The following is a 22,063-nucleotide window of genomic DNA, read 5'->3' on the forward strand; positions in this document are numbered from 1 at the left end:
TATCTCCCATGCTTTCGGTTGTCTTTTCACTTTTCACTTTTTTGATATTCTTTGAAGCACAACATGTTTAGTTTTGATAAAGTCTGATTTCTTTTTGTTGTTGCTCTTTGTATTTTTGGTGCCATGTCTAAGAAGCCATTGCCTAATCTAAAGCACAATGATTTATTATTTTGTTTTCTTCTAAGACTTTTACAGTTTTAGCTTTCTCTTATGTTTAGGTCTTTAATCCATTTTGAATTAATCAAAAAGACTTTATAGATACCTGTGACCCAGAAAAGAAATCTGGACACTACTACATGTGAACTATATTTGACCACATTTTAAAGGTATTCTCAATAAAAGAAACCATCAAGTACCCTTTGGCTTAATTATCTCTGATTGATTTTTTTTTTGGAACTGAAATTTAATTAATGTCAAATGTGTATCTGATATACACATTATCTAATAATGTATAGGTTTTATAACCGATTTAAAGTTAAAAAAATCTCAAAATCCAAACAGTTTAATTTTATATTTATAAAATAGAAAAATAAAAATTTTTTCTACTCTCAGTATTGCTTAGTATATATGAGCATTATTTATAGTTTCCTGCATATCCTACCCGCTACATATATGGTTGCGTGTGTGTGCTAATATATAGGGATTCATCATATGACTGTACCATGATTTAGAAATCCTCTGTGGGAGGGCATTTGTTTTTTTATTGTTGAATTGTAAAAGATTGTTTTCATTTTTGCTATCACAAGAAGTACTTTAGAAAACATTGTGTACTTTTGCAAACAATTTCCTGGCAGTGAAATCGCTGGGTCAAAGCATTTGTACATTTTAAATTTTGATAAATATTACTAAAATTATCCTCCCAATGGTTGTGCAATTTTACTCTCTTAGACATTGCATGTTAAATTTTCATTTTATATTTATTATGCCCTAAGGGAACCCTTTGGAAATTATGCCATCTCTTAGCAGTTAACCATTAAAATGTTTCCTTATTTACATAAGTAATATTTAAGAACAGTATTGTAAGAAAGTGAAATTAGTCTAATTTTTGAGGATGAGAAAAATCAGTCACATATTTGCTGATTCCTTTAGAACTTGAAAGCAAAGCTTTACTAGAATATAAAACTTAACAGTTTTGCTTTTAAATAAGTCATATTCTAATTGCATAGTAACCATTTTAAAATTATCCTGGGGTAACTTACACACTTAGAACTAAAATAATAATGTTTAGAATTTTTAGATATATGATTATGTATGCCTCAGAGTTTTAATGAATCAAAATATCACCATTAAGGAATCTGCCAGTAGCTAAAAAAAGGAAATTGTCCTTTAAATATATCAATGTTCTTAGCCTTTATATTTAACCCATTGTTATTTTATTTAAACATGTAGATTTCTAAAATCTGTTTTGTTATTCTCATTATTCTAAACACCCCCCTCCCCAACAGATCAAAAGTTGGTTAAGGAAACTAATATATATTCTCAGTTACAGATTAAGAAATGTGAATACAGAAAGATTGTTTATCAAACAGGACAGGAATGAAGGATGACTCTAATTCTTAAATGTTTTCAGTTTACAAATTGATACATTATTCTTTTCCTGATTACCAATATTGACACTTTTATTAAAGTAAAATTTTATTAATTTAAATATCTAAGTTTTAAGAAATAACTGTCATTAAGCTCTCAAATATATTTTCCAAAATGATCTTTCTTTATGGGTTGTCCTCAGAACCTTACACATCTTACTTTAAGCATCATACAGTCTTGTCTATAAAAAACCGTGCCAATTATTTATTTGTTCATTCTAAGATTTAGTACAGAGTTGTAATTAAAATCTAAATTTAGTTAAATAAAAGAAAAAATGCAAATAATAAAGTAACATTTTCTTAGCATTTGACCATACTTATATAATATTCTCTTTACAATAGAGTAGTAATTCATTGTCAGGTTGTAAAGATGGTGTAGTTTTGGTTTGGCAGCGTTGCCTGGCTAAATGAAGTTTTTTATTTTAGTGAAGTCACTTAAGTTGTTCATTATAGAAAAAAAGATACACTTTGAATCTTGCCTAATTTTATCTTTACTTTTCTCTGACAGTGTTGCTAAAAGCTTTCAAATGACAAAGCTGAGTAGGAGCAGTAACTAGTGAAAATAACTTGTAAATAAATTAAGAGTGTATTGGTTCTTTTTCCTAGCATTGCAATCTTGTCTATTTAATAACAAAAGTATTTTAAATATATAAAGTTTTATTTGTTCACTGTACTTTTTTAGCACATAGGTGAGGAAAATGGAGTAAGATTTGTCTTTACAGCGGAAGCAGAGTAGAAAGAGTTTATACTGAGGCAGAAGCTTTGATGCCATTTAATTAGCTGTGTCACCAGGTGCTCTAAACTATATGTTCTCTATTTGTGAAGACATTAGACTAATGTCTTATCAGGTTCAAAATACATGATTCTATGGTTATAGTTTCTGTTTCTTCTTTTTGCTACTCAACAATGCGTTGGAACTACCGTGTTTCCCCGAAAATAAGACCTAGCCGGACCATCAGCTCTAATGCGTCTTTTAGAGCAAAAATTAATATAAGATCCAGCCTTATTTTACTATAAGACCCAGTCTTATATTATATTAGTTATATAAGAAAGTATTATATTATATTGTATTGTATTATATTAGACCCACTATTATATTATATTATATTATATTATATTATATTATATTATATTATATTATATCCGGTCCTATATTATAGTAAAGTAAGACTGGGTCTTATACTAATTTTTGCTCCAAAAGATGCCTTAGAGCTGATGGTTCAGCTAGGTCTTATTTTTGGGGAAACATGGTAAGCAAAAGTATGAGTAGTTCTTCTCAGTTGGATTCCAAGTTAGTAGAATTGTTCTGAGTTATGTTAATATCCTTCATTGAGTACTGATAGAATAAGCCTCTTTGGGGTTCCTGGCCTCCAAAATTAAAATAAGAAAGAATGAGCAAACAGAAAGTTTCATACCTATGCATATGAGATTTCACTTTTCTTATTAGCAAGGCAAAGTGATTTATTGAGCAGTTCGATGAATTCATTCAGTGGATGGATGTTTATTGAATATCTGTTATGTGCCAGACACAGTACTTGGCATTAGGAATACAAGAAACCCTTTAAAAGATGCCCCTGTCCTTGAGGAGTATTATGGGAAGTGCTAACCACGAATGTGGGCAGCTATGGAATTTTGATGACAATTTATCCTTAGTATTTTGAAATCTAACTACTTTGGGATTTGAAAGAAACCTTTCCTTCCATAAAGGTAACATGCAGAAATTACTTTCAGCTATAAGATGGATATTTTTATTCTCTGAAGAATCCATTATGGTGACGATAGTAGTAGACTATGAAATCAAAGGAAATGCCGTGTTTTCTATGTGAGCCGAGAGTGTGCAGTGTCATTCACCTGTCTGATGGTTGGTGGCCTTACAGCCTTTGGATATACCGGACGGCCGGAGAGCCCCTCTCCCCGCTCACTACCGGAGCAGCAGCACTCGCAGCATCGACACGCAGACCCCCTCTGTCCAGGAGCGCAGCAGTAGCTGCAGCAGCCATTCGCCCTGTGTGTCGCCCTTTTGTCCCCCGGAATCCCAGGACGGTAGCCCTTGCTCAACAGAAGACCTGCTCTATGATCGTGATAAAGGTAAGAATGAAGCCATCCACTTAGAGGGTTCCTTGTAGGGCCTTGCTCATTATGCTTTCTTTGTCTTAGACCATTGCATCATTTTTTTTTTTCTTTTGTTGAACGGTGGGATTGGAAAGGCTTGGTTAATCTAGGTTTATTTATTCATTGGTTTCACATACCCCCTTCTTTGTGACTCTTACAAACATCTTCCATAAAATGTGTCAGAGAAGCACAGCGCATGGTTCTAAGAGCTAATGCACAGCTTCACACTGTATAACACACAGGTTTTTCCTTGGAATTACCCAAAGCTAATAATGATCATGGTAGAATTAATATTTCTCGTCCTCAAGTTAGATTTCATACTCAGATTGATTTGGGAGGAAATAATTTCTAAAAATTCTGTTAGAAGAATTAGTATATTTTTAACCAAGTAGATAAAGTTTAATAAGTACCTATAGGACATGAGGGATTATATTATGGTATGTACATGAATTATTAAGTAATTCCCATAAGAGGGCAGAGCCTCCGGGAGTTTTTGTTGCTTCTCAGCCCAAACTGTTTCCCCATGTTCTCTTTACCCAGTGTCAGGTACTTGTCTACCAGCGCTCACTCTCTTCTTTCAGTTTCTGGCCACCTCAGACCTAGACGCAGAAGGCAGCAAAGACTGCCCAGCTTCCACCTTCCTAGCTACTTTCAAAGAAATGCTGAGCTTAGAATACATATACTGCTTCTCGCCATAGAGAAATACATCGTAGTCAAAAGAAAAATTTAAATATAAACAAGTTAAAGTTTATAGAAAATTACAGAATTTTCATGGTCCTTGTCCTACTTTGACCCCCTTGTCCAACTTTGACCCCTTAATTTATTTTATTTTGAGGTATTTTTACAGGTAAAGTGCCCAGCCCAATGAATTTTTACATATATGTGCTCTCGTGACACTACTGCCTAGATCAAGATACAGAACATTTTTAGACCCCAGAAGGTTCCCGTGGCCCCCGTCCCAGACAGCATCCTTCCCCTCTCTACCCAGAAGTAACCACTGTTCTGACTTCTGTCACCATAATCTAGGTTTTCTCTGTTAACTGGGTTCCATAGAAATGGAATGGTACAGTGTGGACTCTTCTGTGTCTGGCTTCTTTCATTCATCATTGTGCCTAACTCGCTGCCAACATGTTAAATGGAAGCTCCTTTTGTCTTTGGCTCTTATTTCTGTGGATGGATCTCACCAGTTCTCCCCTTTCATTATTGAAAGCCTTGTGAACTCCCTTACTCCATTAAGGTTGGATGGAAGGCAGTATAGTACCATAAACATCTCTTTGCCTCTCACTGTAAGTGAGAAGTCTTCATTTTGTGGAATGTCAGCCTAGGGAACCTTCACTTCACTGAGGCATCCTCCCGGAGCAAGTACTTTTAATCATTCCCAGACAACAGTTTTATTGTGGATGTTTCACAATAAAACAAGAAAACATCTTGTTGGTAGTAGGAATATTTGTTTTGAAGGTAAATTGAAGTGTTAATCGTAACTTAACGGCAAAACACGTCTGTCTGATTCACTCCAAAACCCGTTCTTTGTTATACCAGTAGAAAAGAAAAGTGCATTTCAGGTTGACCACTTTTGCTGTTTTATTAGCACTTGTAGTTGGGTTAAAATGGAAAGTAAAAATAACAGTGATAGTTAGGACTAGGCAATTAATTCTGGAGTTTTGTTTTCTACTTTCTGAGTTTAATGCTGTAGATAATTGAAAGACGCTGAACCAAGAAGGAAATGTATTAAGAAGATGATAGATGAGTTCCCTTTTGGTTAACTGGGTATGAGGTTGTCTTCGGGGCTTCTAACTGACTATATTCCATGAGGCAAATGAACATGTGGTTTCTGCAGTTCAGAGGAGGTACTCAGAGTCTAAGTTTAAAACCGTATATGCTCTTCAATATCTCTTTTTCCTGAAGATTTACAATCCGTTGTATTATGAGAAAGTTTATTCATGTCACTCTCCTGCAAGTTCTTTTGCAGAAAACACTCAACCAGGGAGTTAAGAGCTTCACTGGCTTTGACACACAAGAATGGATTTGAGTCCTGTGAAGTTTTGTGCATAAAACTTGCATTAATTTCTAAGGATTCAGTCAATGGTAGCTGCTGCTGTAAAAATAATCATCATTTTAATTATGTGTCTGTCAGCTTCCCAGTGCCTTCAGGAAAAATGCAAACTATTTACTTGTTCTCTACAATTTAGCCCAAACTTCCCTCTCTTGTCTGATTTCTGTCAATTATCTAATGATTTGAATTTTGTTCTAGTTTTATTGAGATTTAATTGATGTAAAACATTGTATAATTTTAACATGTACAGTGTGATGATTTGCTACATGTATCCGTTGTGAAATGTTTACCACAAGGTTGATTAACATCCCTCACCTCTCGTAATTACCCTTTTGTTGTTGTTATGGTGAGAACACAAAAGCTCTCCTCTCCTAGCAACTCTCAAGTATACAACACAGTATTGTTAACTACAGTCACCACGCTGTACCTTAGATTCCCCAGAACTTACTTATAACTGAACGTTTGTACCCTTCGACCAACATCTGCCCATTTCCTCAGCCCCTGGCAACCACTATCCTACTAAGATTCCACATATAGCGAGTATGTACAGTGTTTTCCCCTGTGTGACTTATTTTACTTAGCGTAATACCCTCAAGGTTCATCCATGTTGTTGCAAATGGTATGGTTTCCCTCTTTTTTCATGGCTGAATAATATTTCGTTGTATGTATACACCACATGACCTTTATCCATGCATCTGTCACTGGACACTTAGGCTGTTTCCATGTCTTGACTATTGTGACTAATGCTGCAATAAACATGAGAGTGCAGCTATGTTTTTGAGACAGTGCAATAATCTGAATTCTTTCATGTTTTTGTATATTTTCCTCTACGCTCTTTTATTCTTCCAATACTAGACGTCCACCTGCATAACACAAACGTCTTCTTTTCTTTCTTCTGTTTCTCTTGCTTTTTCATGTGTTTTTTTTTTAACATATAATGAGAACATTGGTTCAGATCATCTCTAAGGCCAGTAGTCTTTTCCTAATAGTTAAAAAATATATTTCTTAGTAAAAGTGGTGATAACATCTACCTTGTAGCATTATTGGGGTTAAATGAGATACTGTAGCAAAGTGCTTAGCACAACCCTTGGTACTTAGTAAACACTCGATATATGATTTTAGGTGTGACTAATAGTAATTTTTTTAAAAAAATGTCTTTATAAATTATGGAAATCTCAGAATCATTTAAGACATTTTTCTCTGTTTTCTACAAGACTACCTCAGTTTCAGGTTTCAGACTTCATGACTTGAATTTTTTAACACATCTTCCATATTTAGCTTGAAACATTACTTTGTGCTAAAGATCAAGTTGATGTTACTGTTCCCTGGAAAAATGTGTGACCTATTAAAATTTAAAGTTTCAAACTTCTCAAACAAATCAACTACCATCTTTGTGAAGAGAAAATTAAAGTAACATCTATTTTATATATGTATACAAGTATATACACACATATATACGTATTTTAGGATCAGGAGTTGTGGTTTATGTATTTCAGCTGAATTAATACTTGTAGTTTATTCAGGAAACATTTGTTGAATGTTACTGTATGTCAGGTACTCTACTCGAAAGTCGAGAAATAGAAATGGATAAGATGTACTCTCTGTTTATAAGGAATTTGTAGTCTAATCGGGAGTAATAGTAATGTAAATAAATAATACACTATTACACAAGTATGTTCTGAATACTAAAGGTACAAAAGAGGAAGCTGTCAGTTTTATAGTTTCTGAAACTTACATGTATTATATCATTCAAGCTATAGAATATAGTCTCTGACTCATTGCTTTTCTATGTACAGTCTAAATTCTGGTTGGTTTTTTTGTTTTGTTTTGTTTTTAAAGATTCTAATCCTATCTTATAACTTTCATTTTTCCACAATAAAGCATAAATTTATCTTTTGTTTCTTTGAATTTACAGGAAAGAAAAAAGTAGAAGTTATAGATTTATAACAGGTTTGTGTCACTAACTATGACAACAGAGGTGATACTGTAATTTTGCAGTTAACTGGGATCGATTTGAAGCAGCACCTCCATATTCTGAAGTTGCTGTAGAGAAGTTTGTTCTGTGGCAGAATAGCTGGTTCAGACGCATTAGGTCCCCAATAGACATGCGCAGGAGGGGGGAGGGCCATTGTGAGTGGATGCTCTAGTGAGAGACTTGCTAGTGAGCTGATTATTCTTGTAGCACTCATTTTTTAAACATTTATTCTTTTCCTGACTTTGCTCACGTTTTTGCTGCCTATTTCTAACATCCATTCTTCTCCTTGAATCATGTGTAATTTGAGGCCTCTCAAAGACTAGTTGATTAGCCTATTGGTTTTTTCCTTTGGCTATTTCGGTTGCAATGCCAGGACAAAAACACTCTATTGAGAAAGGTCCAGCCGTTAAGAGACTGTTTTCAGGTTTTGTTTTTTTGTGGGGTTTTTTTTGCCCGTTGTTTCCAGTGACCAAAAGACTGATGGCGTCCATTCTGGTCACGTGTAAAGTTGCCAGGTTAACTAACCTAGTAACAGCCACCGATCCTACATTATGGTCTCTGTGGAGAATTCGGGGACCCAGAACGAGAGCTCTCATCTTGACATCCCAGAATATACCCTAAGAGTTTGCCTAAATTCTTCGACATTATTATGCCCAAAATGGAAGGGAGAAAAACAGTCACTTATATAACACAGATGGCAGCATCAAAATATTAGTTCTTTTTAGCAGCTCTGCCAGCGTTCCTTGATGGTAGCCAAACTGGTGCTGGGCAAGCCACAGAATCTAGACTTCAGTCTGCTACTTACAGTTGATCTTTGGCACAGTTCACATAGGCCGTTGTTATAAAATTCTGCAATTTTGCAAGACAGAGTGGAAACATTGATTATTCTAATCATGAAGTCAACTCAGCTATTCTACTCAGGCCAACTACTGAGAGTTGTATTCCAAGAGTCCATAAGTCGGTTACTTGGAACTTAAACTATATTTTCTCACAGGAACAATGTATGTTATGTGGATGGAGTTTCCCAAGGCCAATGCATAAAAGTCTATTTAACTCATACTGTGATTTAGCTCATAAATATTAATATTTCTAAACTTTGAGTGTTGGGACTAAGCAGCCCTTAGTTGCAGGAAAGAAAAAAATGTATTATCTTTTTCAGGGTCTAGAGCTGACCCTGGGCAGACTTTTGAAAGAGACTCTTTTTGACATCTTATTTCTTTCTACATACAATTTAACTCTATTAGCATTTATCTCTAGGACTCTATTTCTTAATTTTTGACCTCTGTCCTTACCGTACTTTAACCCTCTATCTTCTAGGTAGCCTAATCAGCCAAGATTTTGTAGCACTTTTTTGTGGTTTATATTGTGAAAATAGGTATGTTGGATATACTTCTTTTAGCCACCATCCCAAATCACTGCCTTTGAGCCTAAATCTGTTTCTCTATCAAATGATTCTCCCTATATGGTTCTAGCATAGTTATCATCCTAAAAGAACCTCTTGGAGGTAGAATTACAAAGAGTATTGAGATACATAGTTCCAACAAAGGTTAAAACTAATCTGTCCTAAAGCAATGAAAGAAGAAACAAAACAAACTCATAGACACAGACAACAATATGGTGGTTATCAGAGGGGAGAGGGGAGAAGTGGAGGTAGAACAGGGTAAAGGTGATCAAACATATGGTGGTGGAAGAACTGACTGTGGGTGGTGAACACACAATGCAATGTACAGATGATGTATTATTGAATTGCACACTTGAAACCTATATAATTTTATTCACCAATGTCACCCCAGTCAATCAATCAATATTAGCTGCTGTTTGAAAAAAACTAATCTGCTATAGAATTATGTCTCTAAGGTCATTTTTCCTGTTTATTACATCTAAAATTACATGTATTCCTATTTTGACAGCTCATAAGAAACACCCAGTAAATGCCTTGTTTCTTCTCTTTCGGAAAATGTTCACAATTGTGCTAATGGCAGATGCTGTGCTAGGCTGTCTGGATGAGTTACTATTCATAATTTAAAACTAATTAAGTATACAACTCAGTCCTAGCAGTTAACAACCCAGAGACTAGAATAGAAGCAAACCAAAATTTTTTAACATGCCTAAGTATAACTTTCGCTTAATCTCCTAGTATCTATTTACCAGAATGGAAGCTTCAGCCAGAGTAGGTAACTATGTCTTACTTGTTGCTTTAGCCTTAGCAAATAGAGTAGTACCTGGCATGGAGTGGTGCTTAGTGGAGATTTTTTGAGTCATCCTTTAAAACTTTTCTTCATGGTATGTACATTTTTTTAAAGATATATTTTTATAGCTGTGTTGAAAATATTAGTGTCTTTTTCTTTAAGTTGTTAAATTATATGTCAGGTTTTTGAATGTTCAGGAAGAGTGTGATAATCTCTCTCTCTTCCCCCATCACCTCCAAAAAAAGAGACGATACAAGAGTAGCCAAGCTAAGATTATGCTCAGTGATAGGCCTTTCAAAGAAGCCATTGGAGTTCAAGTTTCCTGTTGAAATTAGGGGAAAGGAATTAACTTTGCTAAAACCCATCTCATGATCTACTCTAATCATAACTAGGGAGAAAATAGGGTTATCAATCAGGCTAGAAGAAAAGGCGATCTGTTGAATTTTTTTCTCCCCATTATCTTTTGTGTTCCTCTAAGAAGAAATACCGATGCACCCCTTACACTGTCTCTGTGAGTCTAACAGAAGGCAGACCCACTGCAGCTGTTACCTGAGCTGTAAGACTTTAGTTAGACGAATGGAATGTTAGATTGGGAATAACGTGATCATCTAGTCACCTCCTCATATATCTAATGAGGACACTAGAGTTGAGATAGATCAACACTTAGGCACCTAGCATAACGGTAATGAACTCTGACTCTGGTGCAGACAGGTTGAATCCCTGCTCTGCCACTTACTAATTATGTGTCCTTGGGCATGTTACTCAACCTCTTGTAGCGCAATTTTCCTCACCTGTAAATTAGGGATAATGATGGTACCTGCCTCATGGGATTGTCATGATGACTAAGTGCGCTCAGGTAATTTTATCTTTGTTACCTCCTGTAATATTACCACAATCCTATGAGTAGGGAAAGGGCCATTATTTTAAGAATGTGGTATCTGAGGCTCGGAGAAATGAAGTAAGTTCCCTAAGTTCTGTGCAGTCCAGACGCCAACAAGGATCTTCTGGAGGAACGTCACACTACTTGCTGCCTTTGCAGGAGGAACAGCCTTTATTCGGGTGTTCAGCTGTGAAAAGGCCTGGTGTGTAGGGAACAGTAAGAAATCGTGTAGCTGGAGCATAGGTGTGAATGGTGGGAAGTAGAAAGCAGTGAGTAGAGAGGTAGAAAGGCCACTGTTTTATAAAGGGCCTCGTAGACCTTGCTACGAGAAACGAAGAGCCAAGCAAAGGTCTTTTGTCAGCTAAAGGACATGACCAGCTTTATCTTTAAGGCCCATAACTCAGGTGAAACTGCAGACATGGAGGGAGACAGCAGGATGACAAGATAAGGTGCTGTTTCAGGCGTCTAGTCCTGTAGTCTCCAAACTTGCTTTATTACACACCTTTTTCAGCAGTTTTAATCTGTACCCTTAATATAAATTCATATATTTCTAAATTATATATGTGTGTAATTCAGTCCACAAACTAAATATGTGCCAGTAAAGCTTCCTTCCTTATTTTTAAAGATAGAAAGTACATATGTATTAATGTCCTAATATTTTCTTCCTGCGTGTCAGCAGATTGTGTTGTGCACCTCAGTTGGGAAAACACCAGGGGTGGGGCAAGGATGCGAAAGGGTAGCACAGGGCTGAGGAACTGGAGGAGGAGAATGGAAGGAGACGCAGCAGCACATGAGGGCTGATTAAATGTACAAGGTGAGGGAGGAAAAGGGAGAAGAGGATGAAGGCAAAGTTCTAAGAAATTTCTAGCTTGGGAGATATGGGCGATAACCGCCATTAATAAGGAAGGCAGTGCATATCAGAGAAGCAACGGGCTTTTAGGCAACTGGAATGATAAGCTTAGAGTTCTGTGTTGCTTTCTCCCTGAAGATGTTATAATACCATTTCCTTTTAGCAAGAATTGGAGGGGGGGGGAGGAAATACCGAGTTTTACCTAACACAAGGCAGTTACAACGTGTTGCTTTGCCTTCTATTTTGCATATAGTTAGGCACGCCATAAGTATCTAAATGAGCGTTTAAAATTACAGTGAAACTTTTATTAGAAGTGTTCATTTTTCTTCCCCCCCCGTAGGACGCTTTAGGAGCATTTTAATATGAAGAGTGTTTTTCTAATGGTTTTTGAAAACTGATGTCTCTGGAAATGTTTCCATTTAAAAAGTTCAAGAACATAAAAATGTAAGATTGTATCAGGACGATTTTCCTGCAATCCTTATTTACATTGCTTTCAAGATGTAACAGATTCTGTATAATCTGAAATTTGTTTTCAGCTTGGTTTTTACCATTGCGATTTACATTTATAAGAGTCATGGTTTCAGTCTATAAATTGGTTGGAGGACAATATTCAGTAAAGTGGTTTGCTTTCATTTTTACCTGCCATGTCACAGAGTCAGATTCTGAGTACTTAAGGCACCAACAATTCCACATCAGATGTGGAGACAGGAATAAGCAGTGTTGTTTTGCATATCCTTTTACATAGGATTATGTTTGTGGGAAAAGCATTGTACTTATGGTGAGTACACAGAAACAATGGAAGAACTGTCATTTGTTTGCTGAATTTGTAAATTGGTGTAAATTCAGTGTGAATACTTATAAAATGACAAGTGATTAAAATATAAAACACCTCCCACATACGACAAATATTTAATTAATGGGCCTAACATTTGGAATCTAAGTTAAGTCCCAATTATTCAAATTGCAGTCTTACTTGAAACAAAGTTCAAAAACATAAGTAGCAAAGGTTGTGATATTATTTTTTTATCCTCCTTACCCTCCTTATCCTCCTGGTTTAAGGGAGATCTTAGCTATAGCTAATGTCTTGGTTGACTTGGAAATTTCAGGGAAACCTTAGAGACTGTTTTTAAAAGCCTAATGTTCTCCTTACCTGTTTACAATCTGGTCTTAGAGTTAATTAAAAATGCAGGCTTTTCAATAGATTAGTGATGCCAACTGTCCCAAAAGTTTGTTGCCAAGAAATGCTATACAATTATATTCTGTGTGTCTCTTGATGTCATTAGGCCATCAGACCACACTACAGCTGATAATTTTATTTCCTGAAGTAAAAGAAGTAACTTCAATAGCAGACTAGTAATTCTGTTTATATCCTATTTAGTCAATCATATTTCTAGTCTAACTCTATTGGCTAACTATTAATTATGCCCTTCATATGTCACTGAGTAGGAGTGTTGGTTAAACCCTGTGCTCACTTTCCCAGCCTGTTAGTCTATCTGTGAGAGATAGAATAAGAATTACATTCTACTGGTGATTGGTGCACTTGTTATAAAAAATATTTTCTTTGTAGAGGAATCTATAGAATCTGTATGCCTTAGGCACTGGTTTTCCTTTCAGTATGATCTCTATATGCCGAAGGGTGCCATCGTGAACTGACAGAGTTCATGACGGGAGAATCTGGTACTCCACATATTGCTCTGCTTTCCTACCAGACACAAAATCTTCCCTTTATGTATTTGACTAAAGTTAGAGTGTGCAGATCTATTAGAAATGACATTTCTGTTATTCTCTTCTGCCAAGAGAGAGTGGAATAGGCATTTAATTTCTGAATGGTCTGCCTTTTTTAATTTGCAAATTAGGAATGATGTGTCTGCTATTATAGTAATATGTGTGGAGACCTTTCTGTTTTCAGACTAATCCTTTTACACACATTTTTCATAGCTAGGAAATCAATAGTTATTCCCATTTTACAGATCAGGAAACAAAGGGATCGTCGTTTTCCTAGGTGCTGCAGTCAGGCCTAGGTAGAAGTAGAAGTCAGATGGTCTGACTCCAAACCAGTGCTTTCACCTTTTCATGGTTGGTTCTCAAATTTGTCTATACTTCGGAAACATCTGAGAGCTTTACCAGAAAAAGGGAGCACATGACTGGGCAGCACCCCAGACGAAAATCAGAATCTCTTAGGGATGAGGTCTGGACACTGGTATTTATTGGTATTTTTAAAACATCTTCTGATGACTATAATGTGAAACCAGAGTTAAGAACCACTTCTCTGTAATTATATTACTAGTTTTGGAATTAATGCCACTTAATTTGGTGAAGTAATCTGGTAGTAGGAGATAAAGCACATCTAAAGACTTAGGACTAGAATAGAACCATGGCGAAGGATTTACATATCTGTCCACATAAATAAACCAACTTAATATATATGACTTTTTTATACCAGAATTATGAGTCATACAACTTAACATATCAGAAATAATGAAAGCCAGTTATAAAGAGAAATTCAGAAAACTTAAACTCTAAAAGTACACGTAGTTTAATGAATATTTTTTCTACATGGAATTCCAAACTTTAGTAATACCTCTAATTTTTCCAAGCTTTCATTCATTATCATGTGTTTAAATATATTTTACAAACTACTTGTATTTTGATGGTAAATATGGTACACATGCATAAATAAGTATGATAAACTGTTATAATAAAATAGCCAATAAAATGTTTCCATACTCTTCATTTTCAGAGTTGGGGGGTTCTGTTTTATAAATATAGATGAGACCATTATGAAGATAGACAGCCATATAGTCATTTTCGTTGCATTTAATTTGAGTATTGACATTGGCTATGATTTTATAAGAACATAAAGTAACATTTCACTTAATCTCAACTACATGTCTAGTTATTTCCTACTGTGGGATAACAGAATGAACGAGAAAATTTATCATACTTGTGAACAGAAGGGATTGAATTAAGATTACCATGAGACTTTTCATCTTGAATCTCCTGAACAGGCGTGCTCACCTCACATTTACAATGTTCTGTTACTGAAATGTGGTTGTTAAATTCAACAAAGAGTTCTAAATGAATGTTAGAAATCCAAGTCTGTAAAGGGTAGAATAGGTTGTTCATGTGGGTATGTGGGTTGTTTTTAAAGCATGCCATTTTGTAAAGAATAAAAAAAGCTACAGTGTTCCCTTTTTGTATGTTAGAACCATTAAAAGAAATCACAGAATTTTAGAGTTAGAAGTGGCAATTCCTTTAGTTATGTAGAAACTCAGAGAGGTAGTTGAAAGCTTGTACAACTAGTAACAGAGCCTAAACTGCAGGTGAGGCATCTCCATTCTGTTTCTCTTTGCACTCTCAGATTATGTATTTACCTGAGGAAAAAACTCCAGATTGAACAAATCTGTTAATGGTTCCAATTTTTTTCTTTCAAGCTTTGTTTTTCTAGACCACCAAGCATTAAATGTATATATTTATGTGTGTGTGTGTGTGTGTGTGTGTGTGTGTGTGTGTGTTTTGTAGAAAATTTTTAGAAATTAGAAAGATTTCAGGAAGGAAAGACATTTAATTCATTGTAGATTGTTAATAGGAAAATAATCAGCTTTGTATATGATCCATCTCACATCTAACTTTCAATTCGGGGAAAGTCTCTTGAAATCATCAATAAAGTTAGGAGAGGACTCATGTGGGTAGGCCTCATGATGCAGTAAGAAATAGAACACAGAAGATTGTAACTGTGGCCACATGATAATAGGGTGGATCCTTGATTACTGACATGGTCACGCCCCAGCTGATGGCAGAACAAGCTCGTGAAAAGTTTCGAGCCCCCGGTGTTAGGCCTCTTTTGCACACCGTGGGGCTGTGCGTGACCAGCAGTGATCTCCATGGAGGCATCACATGCCGTATCTGCTTCCTCATGTATTTCCTCTGCATGGCTTGTTGCTATTTGGATAGGAAAGCAAGGTCAAGCTGTATTTTTGGTATTACACCAAGTTCCAGGTTTCATTCTCACCAGTTTTTGATTGTGGAACAGTCTTCTTGGTCTAGCGTAGCTCAGCTAGAGAGCAGCAAATGCAGACTCCAGTCAGGCTGATGAAGCTTTACATCTACCTAAGAGAGAAAAATCATATCCTGCCTGCCCCCACCTTTGTCCCAGCAATGCAGTGTGAGTGTTGACCCTAAGAGAGTCCTCAAATCTGAGTGGTATGTGAAGAAACCAAACTTAATTCTAACACTTAATTCTTTCCAAGAGAGTGTGCATAACCTCTAGGGACATGCATAAACAGTAACGATGGGGAAACTGTGGTTTGCTAGGTTTCTCAATAGTTTAGCCTTGTTATTTTGCAGGCTGTGATTTCCCAGCCAGAGATATAACCATATTCAAATAGAAGCACACATCTGCATTCCCAAGACTAATAGAAGCTCTTTGAATCCTTCACCAAATACACTAGAAGTGTGCCTCAAGGATCTGCTTTCTAAATATGCACTATACTTTGTTAATAGTGATTAAAAAAAAATCCCTATTACTCAGATTCTGAGGCTCAGACTATGTTCTGTATCCTAATCCAAAACAGCTTATCAAAATTGTGACAAATATATTAGGTTGGTGCAAAAGTAATTGCGGTTTTTGCAATTATTTTTAACCTTTTAAACCACGGTTACTTCTGCACCAACTTAATAATTATGGCACAAATGTCATCTTTCAAAATATGTATGAAAATGATACATTGCAATAAATCATGCACTTCATAAGTTATATAAATGTCTAATCACTATGTGGTACACCTGAAACTAATATAATATTGTATGTCAACTATAATTGAAAAATAAAACAATTATTTTTAAAAAGACCATGTACGTAGTATTTTAGCAGTGGGGATTGGTTTGTGTTAAGTCAGAATTTGTTTAAATAGGACTATTGTATTTATACAGGAATGCAGATGTTACTGACTTTACAGCTTGGCATCTTACAGAGATAATGACACATTTTGGTGGATTTGAATTTCTACCAAATTCAAATTTCCACCAAATTTGCCAGGTAGGAAAGGGAGAAATTGCATATAAGTTTTGTGGCTTTTCATGAATAGACCATTTTCTTTTTTGTCAAAAATATGAAGAAAACATGTTAGATAGAGATGCTTTTAGATTTCTCATGCTTTCAGTAGCAAACAATACAAATTATGCTGAAAAAGTCCTTTTATACAGGCATTTTCAAGGCAAAATTCTGCACAAATTGCCTTTTTCATAGTGGGCTGAGAAAAAAGACATTGTGTTATAAACCTTTTTCCCTATATACACATTATTCATGATGTTTAGTAAAAGTAACATTTCTGAGAAATTTTGTAATGAAAATTATTCCACATAGTAAAATTTTCAATTACATTGGACAGTGAGAATCACATAGAGAACCCTATGTTAAAATCTCTTACAATTTTTCTGCATAATTTATACATATTACACCATTCATTTACATTTTTGAAATACATAATAATGTATTTGTTTTCAGCACTACAGCTCTACTTCATTCAAAATGCAGTTTTCTGGACCAAAAAATACTGTCCTTTCATGTTCTGTAGTGTGGCAGATTACTGTTGCACTGAAGCTTTTATTTACAAGAAATGTACTACACAAGGGTGTTAGAAATAACTTTTCAATAAAGGAAGCTCTGTGGTGGAAGCAGAGGGGCAATAGTGGATAAATTGTGCAAAAGGCTGCTTGTTTGGAAATCAAATTTAATTTAAAAGAGCGTTCAATCACTAGTTAATATAACTGCTTTAAATTTACAGACAGTGGGAGTAGCTCACCGTTACCCAAGTATGCTTCATCTCCCAAACCAAACAACAGCTACATGTTCAAACGGGAGCCCCCAGAGGGATGTGAGCGAGTGAAGGTCTTTGAGGAAATGGCGTAAGTAATGTCTTTTCTATCAGCTGGGATCTGCAAAGCTGTAAAGCTTTTTACCGAGACCAGTTGATTACAGATGAATCAACTACTCCATCCAGCTGATAATGTGTTTCAAAATTCTGAAAAGAGAATTGAATAGGGCAAAAGAGATCTTATGAAAGGAGAACTGGAGTCTGTATACTGGAAAAATGTGAGCTAATACAAAAGAACCTTGGAAATTCATCCTTCCTAGCTAAAAGATCTGTTTTTAGTCATGAAGACATTTCCCTTCCAAGGCCCGATGAGTACAGACGGCTAACACCACGACAGGTAGCGGCAGAGTTCATGTCCACGTGGAGCTGGCCCAAGGACAGCGACTCCACAGCCAGAGGGAAACCAGTCTCCTTCCCTGTAGACACATCTAGCGTGTGTATTCATTGAATTGAGACTTTCTGTTCACAGATTTTTTTCTTTTTCTTTTTGAAATTTCAGTATGTATAAATTAGAAATTTAAAAAAAAAAAAAGAGGATCGTGCTGTAAATACTTGGCGGAATAGCACCAAAAAAAAAAGACCTTGTGGCTCCTGGGCTCACCCATCCCTTTGCTACAGGACAGGTGCCTAGTGGAGGCCGCCGTCCTCTTGCAGCCTAGCTGGGGACAGAGCCCGTCCTGCAGAAGCTGATGGCTTAGCGTCTGGGAGCGGGAGGCGAGGAAAGGCTTGTGGGCCCTGCTCTGCTGGGCTGACTGGCTCTTCCAGAAACGACTGAAACTTTTTTTTTTCCTGATCTGTGTTAGAAGTATATATAGAGATGCAGAAAAAGGAGGAAATGCTCAAAACCAAATATATGACGGGGTAATCCCTCTCCCAACATACTTTTCTTCACGCAAAAGGTCATTCTAACCTTGCATAATCTTCAGCTATAATGTAAGAGGTGTTTCCACATTCCCAAATGATGGAAAGCAAATTAACGACCTCTGAAAAACGTGCCCAGCCTTTTTAGAAATCCTTTCATCTGAAATCTCACTTCAGTGCTGTGTACATCAGTAGTCTGCCAGCTGACTTGTGCTATGGAAGATGTTTATCCCTCTGTGTACACTGAACTCATTCCCTGCCATTCACATTTTAGCTGTTTTAGAGAACTCCACTTAATTTAGAAAGTGCTTACCTTTTTTAGTGATTGTAAACCTCCTTTTGTTTCACGGTTTTAGGTCTCGTCAGCCTGTCTCAGCCCCTCTCTTTTCATGTCCTGACAAAAACAAGGTTAATTTCATCCCAACCGGATCAGCTTTCTGTCCTGTAAAACTCCTAGGCCCTCTCTTACCTGCCTCCGACCTGATGCTCAAGAACGCTCCTAACTCGGGCCAGAGCTCAGCCCTGGCCACCCTGACCGTTGAGCAGCTCTCGTCCCGGGTTTCCTTCACGTCGCTTTCTGATGACACCAGCACGGCTGGCGCCACGGAGGCTTCTGTCCAGCAGCCGTCCCCGCTGCCGCCACCGCCGCTCCTACAGGAACTGCAGAGTGAAGAGCACATCTCTGCTCAGAACTATGTGATCATCTGAGGCAGGGGGGAGCTGGCCTCTCCCCTGCGTCCCATGGGTCAGGGACTAGCCCTCAGACTTCCATGTGCATGGAGTGACAGACTTTCCAAACACCACCACCGACAACAAACTCCTTATCGGCATCATAACGTATCTCTTAGCTGATCTTGGCAGGGACGGAACTCCTCGTCAGCAGGTTTTGTGGAAGGCAGCGATGCTTGCAAAGTATGCGTGTGTGTCATTCAGCATTTTAAGTGGAGACTATGCATTTCATAGTATGTTTGACAGAGTCGTCCGTGTCCTGTGTTTTGTTCCAAATTCTTCAGTAAAATAAGCTCTATTATCAAAAAGTTGCCTGTCTCAATAGAAAATGTCTTGCTGTGTTTTGTCCTATGGAAAATACTGTACTTCAGGATTATGTTTACAATTGATCCAGGTGTTTGTTTCTAACTTCCGTACTACATACAATGCAAAAAAATAAAATAGAATGAATGGCCACAACAGTTGCACAGTGCCCACCCTATGGCCTCGCTTCAGGTACTTCAGGTGAAGTCTAAACTCAGGTAACTTGGAATGTATATCATATCGGGATATTAAATATTTCACAGCTAAAAAGCTAAAGAGGGAACATCACTCTTTTTGCCTTTCCTTATTTTACGCATTTCCCTTTCCTCATCACATTCCACATTCTTAGAATAAGAAGTGCATTCAACCTAGGAGAATGATAATCCTGGACATGGGGGAACATGAGAAGAACCAGCAAATCTGTGGTGTCTGACATCACTGTTGTCATGTGGTTACAAGTAAAACAACTGCTATATTCACCATTTTAACGTGTCAACATGGCTTTTTGTTTTTTTTAACAAGTTCAGGTGTTGCTCAGTTAATGACTGTTCCATGTCACAAATAAAGTGTCCAGTACCAGACTGTACATAAACATTCCACATTGAGTGTGATGTGTGTGAGGGAATTTAAAGACAATGTCTAGGTTTAAATTCAGAACAAGTGAAGTTTCGCAGGGGATGATTGAGATTTTTGTGTTACTGTTGGCCATCAAGGTCATGAAATGCTACTGTTTTCTCTAAAGGCATATTAATGTTTAGTTTCTCTGTTGGAAATTCTTTCACTTGCAGGTTGGAAAACGACACACTTTTGGTTATTGCTTTCCTCAAGCAGTTTAGGTGCACGAATTGCATTCACATAGAGAGAGAATATGTGGGTCTTAGAATCAACGCAACATAAGTAGGCAGGTTATTTGGTGACTTACAAAAGCAGTAGTTTGAAGCTGTCTCATTTAAGCCTCCCATAATACTATGAATAGTGCTGTTAATGTTTTGGATGTGCAGAGTAGAGCATACACCCAAGTAAGTAGCCTTGAACTTGCGGACTTGACCTAATGTATCGACAGCATGTGAAGAGAGTCCTAGATACTCCTGATTTGTCAGGGGAGGAACCTGACTTTCAGACGTTGTTTTCTACAGCACAAAGAGAGTATCCAAAAGCAAAGGGAAGTTTTTGTATTTTTATTCCATTGTTTTCAGGTTCAATAAAACAAGAGTTGTTTCCATCTGCACCTAAAGTGTATGGCACAATTTTCTTAAGAATTAGGGGAACGAGGTGCCGACAGCTACAGGAACGTTTCAGTTCCCTTCAGTTATTCCTGGGTTTTTCTTTATTTTCTAAGGAGATTGAAGAAGGAAGAAGTGATAAAGATGAAAGCAACACCATTGATTTTTTTTTTTAAAGAAATGGCATATATATATGTGTGTATATGTTTGTGTGAGTGTGTGTGTGTGTGTGTGTGTGTGTGTGTATTCTATGTATTATTTTGTCATGATCCCAATTATCTTCCCACCAAAGTGTGCAGTAATACTCTCTCCTGAAGGTGCATTCTGGCTCCTTTTAATTAGTCAGTGTTATATAGTAGGAGACTGTCATGGAAAAAGACTCAGTTTACTTTTGCCATTTTCACAGGGGAACCTTTTAAAACAATCTCTTCAGCAGCAGACACCTTTAACCCTAATAATCTCAGGCCTTGATGAAAATACTATATTTTGTAGGTTATGGTTAAAGGAAGAAAATTATTCTGTAAGATAAATATGAGCTCCATTAACTTCTGATATCTGATTTAGCATTACATGATGTGTTGATCTTATGCTCTGCTTTTGTCCAAATAAGATGCAATAGTATCAATATCAATTTCTGAAAGATGGACCGAATATGCTTTTTTGGTGATGAATTCTGATGTACAATATTTATGGTGACATGTGCTTTTATTTTCTCATGAGAAGCTGAATATTAATTGTGTTGTACATTTGTTCGTAGAATATATTAAAATTTGAACCAAATGTGTTAAAAGCTTATGCTTTGCCATGTAAATTTCCCAGAAGTTGTTGAGCTCAAATGTATTCTACATCCAGCTGTAGAAATTTGTCAGAAATTGTTTAAATTTTGTATATAGTGGTACTGTTTCATTCTAGCCACTGCGCTGAACAGTATTCGAGACAGCATACAATATGGCTTTACACAAGGAAATGTGTGGCTTTCGTTTTGTATTTTTTTCAGTATAGAAGTTCCTGTGTCTTATTTAAATAAAGTTATTAGTAAAACTGGAACAGTTGACATGTTTTTGGAAAGACCGGATGGTTAGCCTCTTACCTGACAGAAATGAATGCGGCTCCAGGTAATGGCAGTATTCAGTGCTCAGTGAGCTCCTGACCTGCATCTCGGGGGCAGTAGGGAGTCTGACGGGATCAGATTTCCACAGCTTGGTTTCCTCTTGACATTTAATTTACACACTTTCCATCACAAGGTAAGAAGCTAGATGTCTAAAGTTCCCAGGTCTTTGTACTGCTCCCAAATATGAGCACCTTAAAAAGAGAAAACATTGTCCCCATGTCATTTTTTTATACCTAAGAATTATTTGTGGAAATAAGTTTGTGTGGTGAAATTACCTCAGAGGAAGATGCATATTTCTTGCAATGAAAGCTACAG

The 22,063-nt window shown here is 36.6% G+C and overlaps 1 protein-coding gene across 2 annotated transcripts in view; it reads left to right on the forward strand.

Annotated features, from left to right (window-relative positions):
- Positions 1 to 21,684, forward strand: part of GLCCI1 (glucocorticoid induced 1) — a 98,605-nt gene extending 76,921 nt beyond the window's left edge. For both annotated transcript variants that reach the window (XM_074340766.1, XM_019729779.2), the window contains exons 6-8: positions 3,464 to 3,674; positions 17,432 to 17,552; positions 18,739 to 21,684. In XM_074340766.1, coding sequence (XP_074196867.1) covers positions 3,464 to 3,674; positions 17,432 to 17,552; positions 18,739 to 19,090 — 684 coding nt within the window. In that variant the 3' untranslated portion in view covers positions 19,091 to 21,684. The remainder of the gene's footprint in view (positions 1 to 3,463; positions 3,675 to 17,431; positions 17,553 to 18,738) is intronic.
- Positions 21,685 to 22,063: the final 379 nt, after the last annotated feature.

The sequence above is a fragment of the Rhinolophus sinicus genome, linkage group LG09 (genome assembly GCF_036562045.2).
Source record: "Rhinolophus sinicus isolate RSC01 linkage group LG09, ASM3656204v1, whole genome shotgun sequence".
NCBI classification, from domain to species: domain Eukaryota; kingdom Metazoa; phylum Chordata; class Mammalia; order Chiroptera; family Rhinolophidae; genus Rhinolophus; species Rhinolophus sinicus.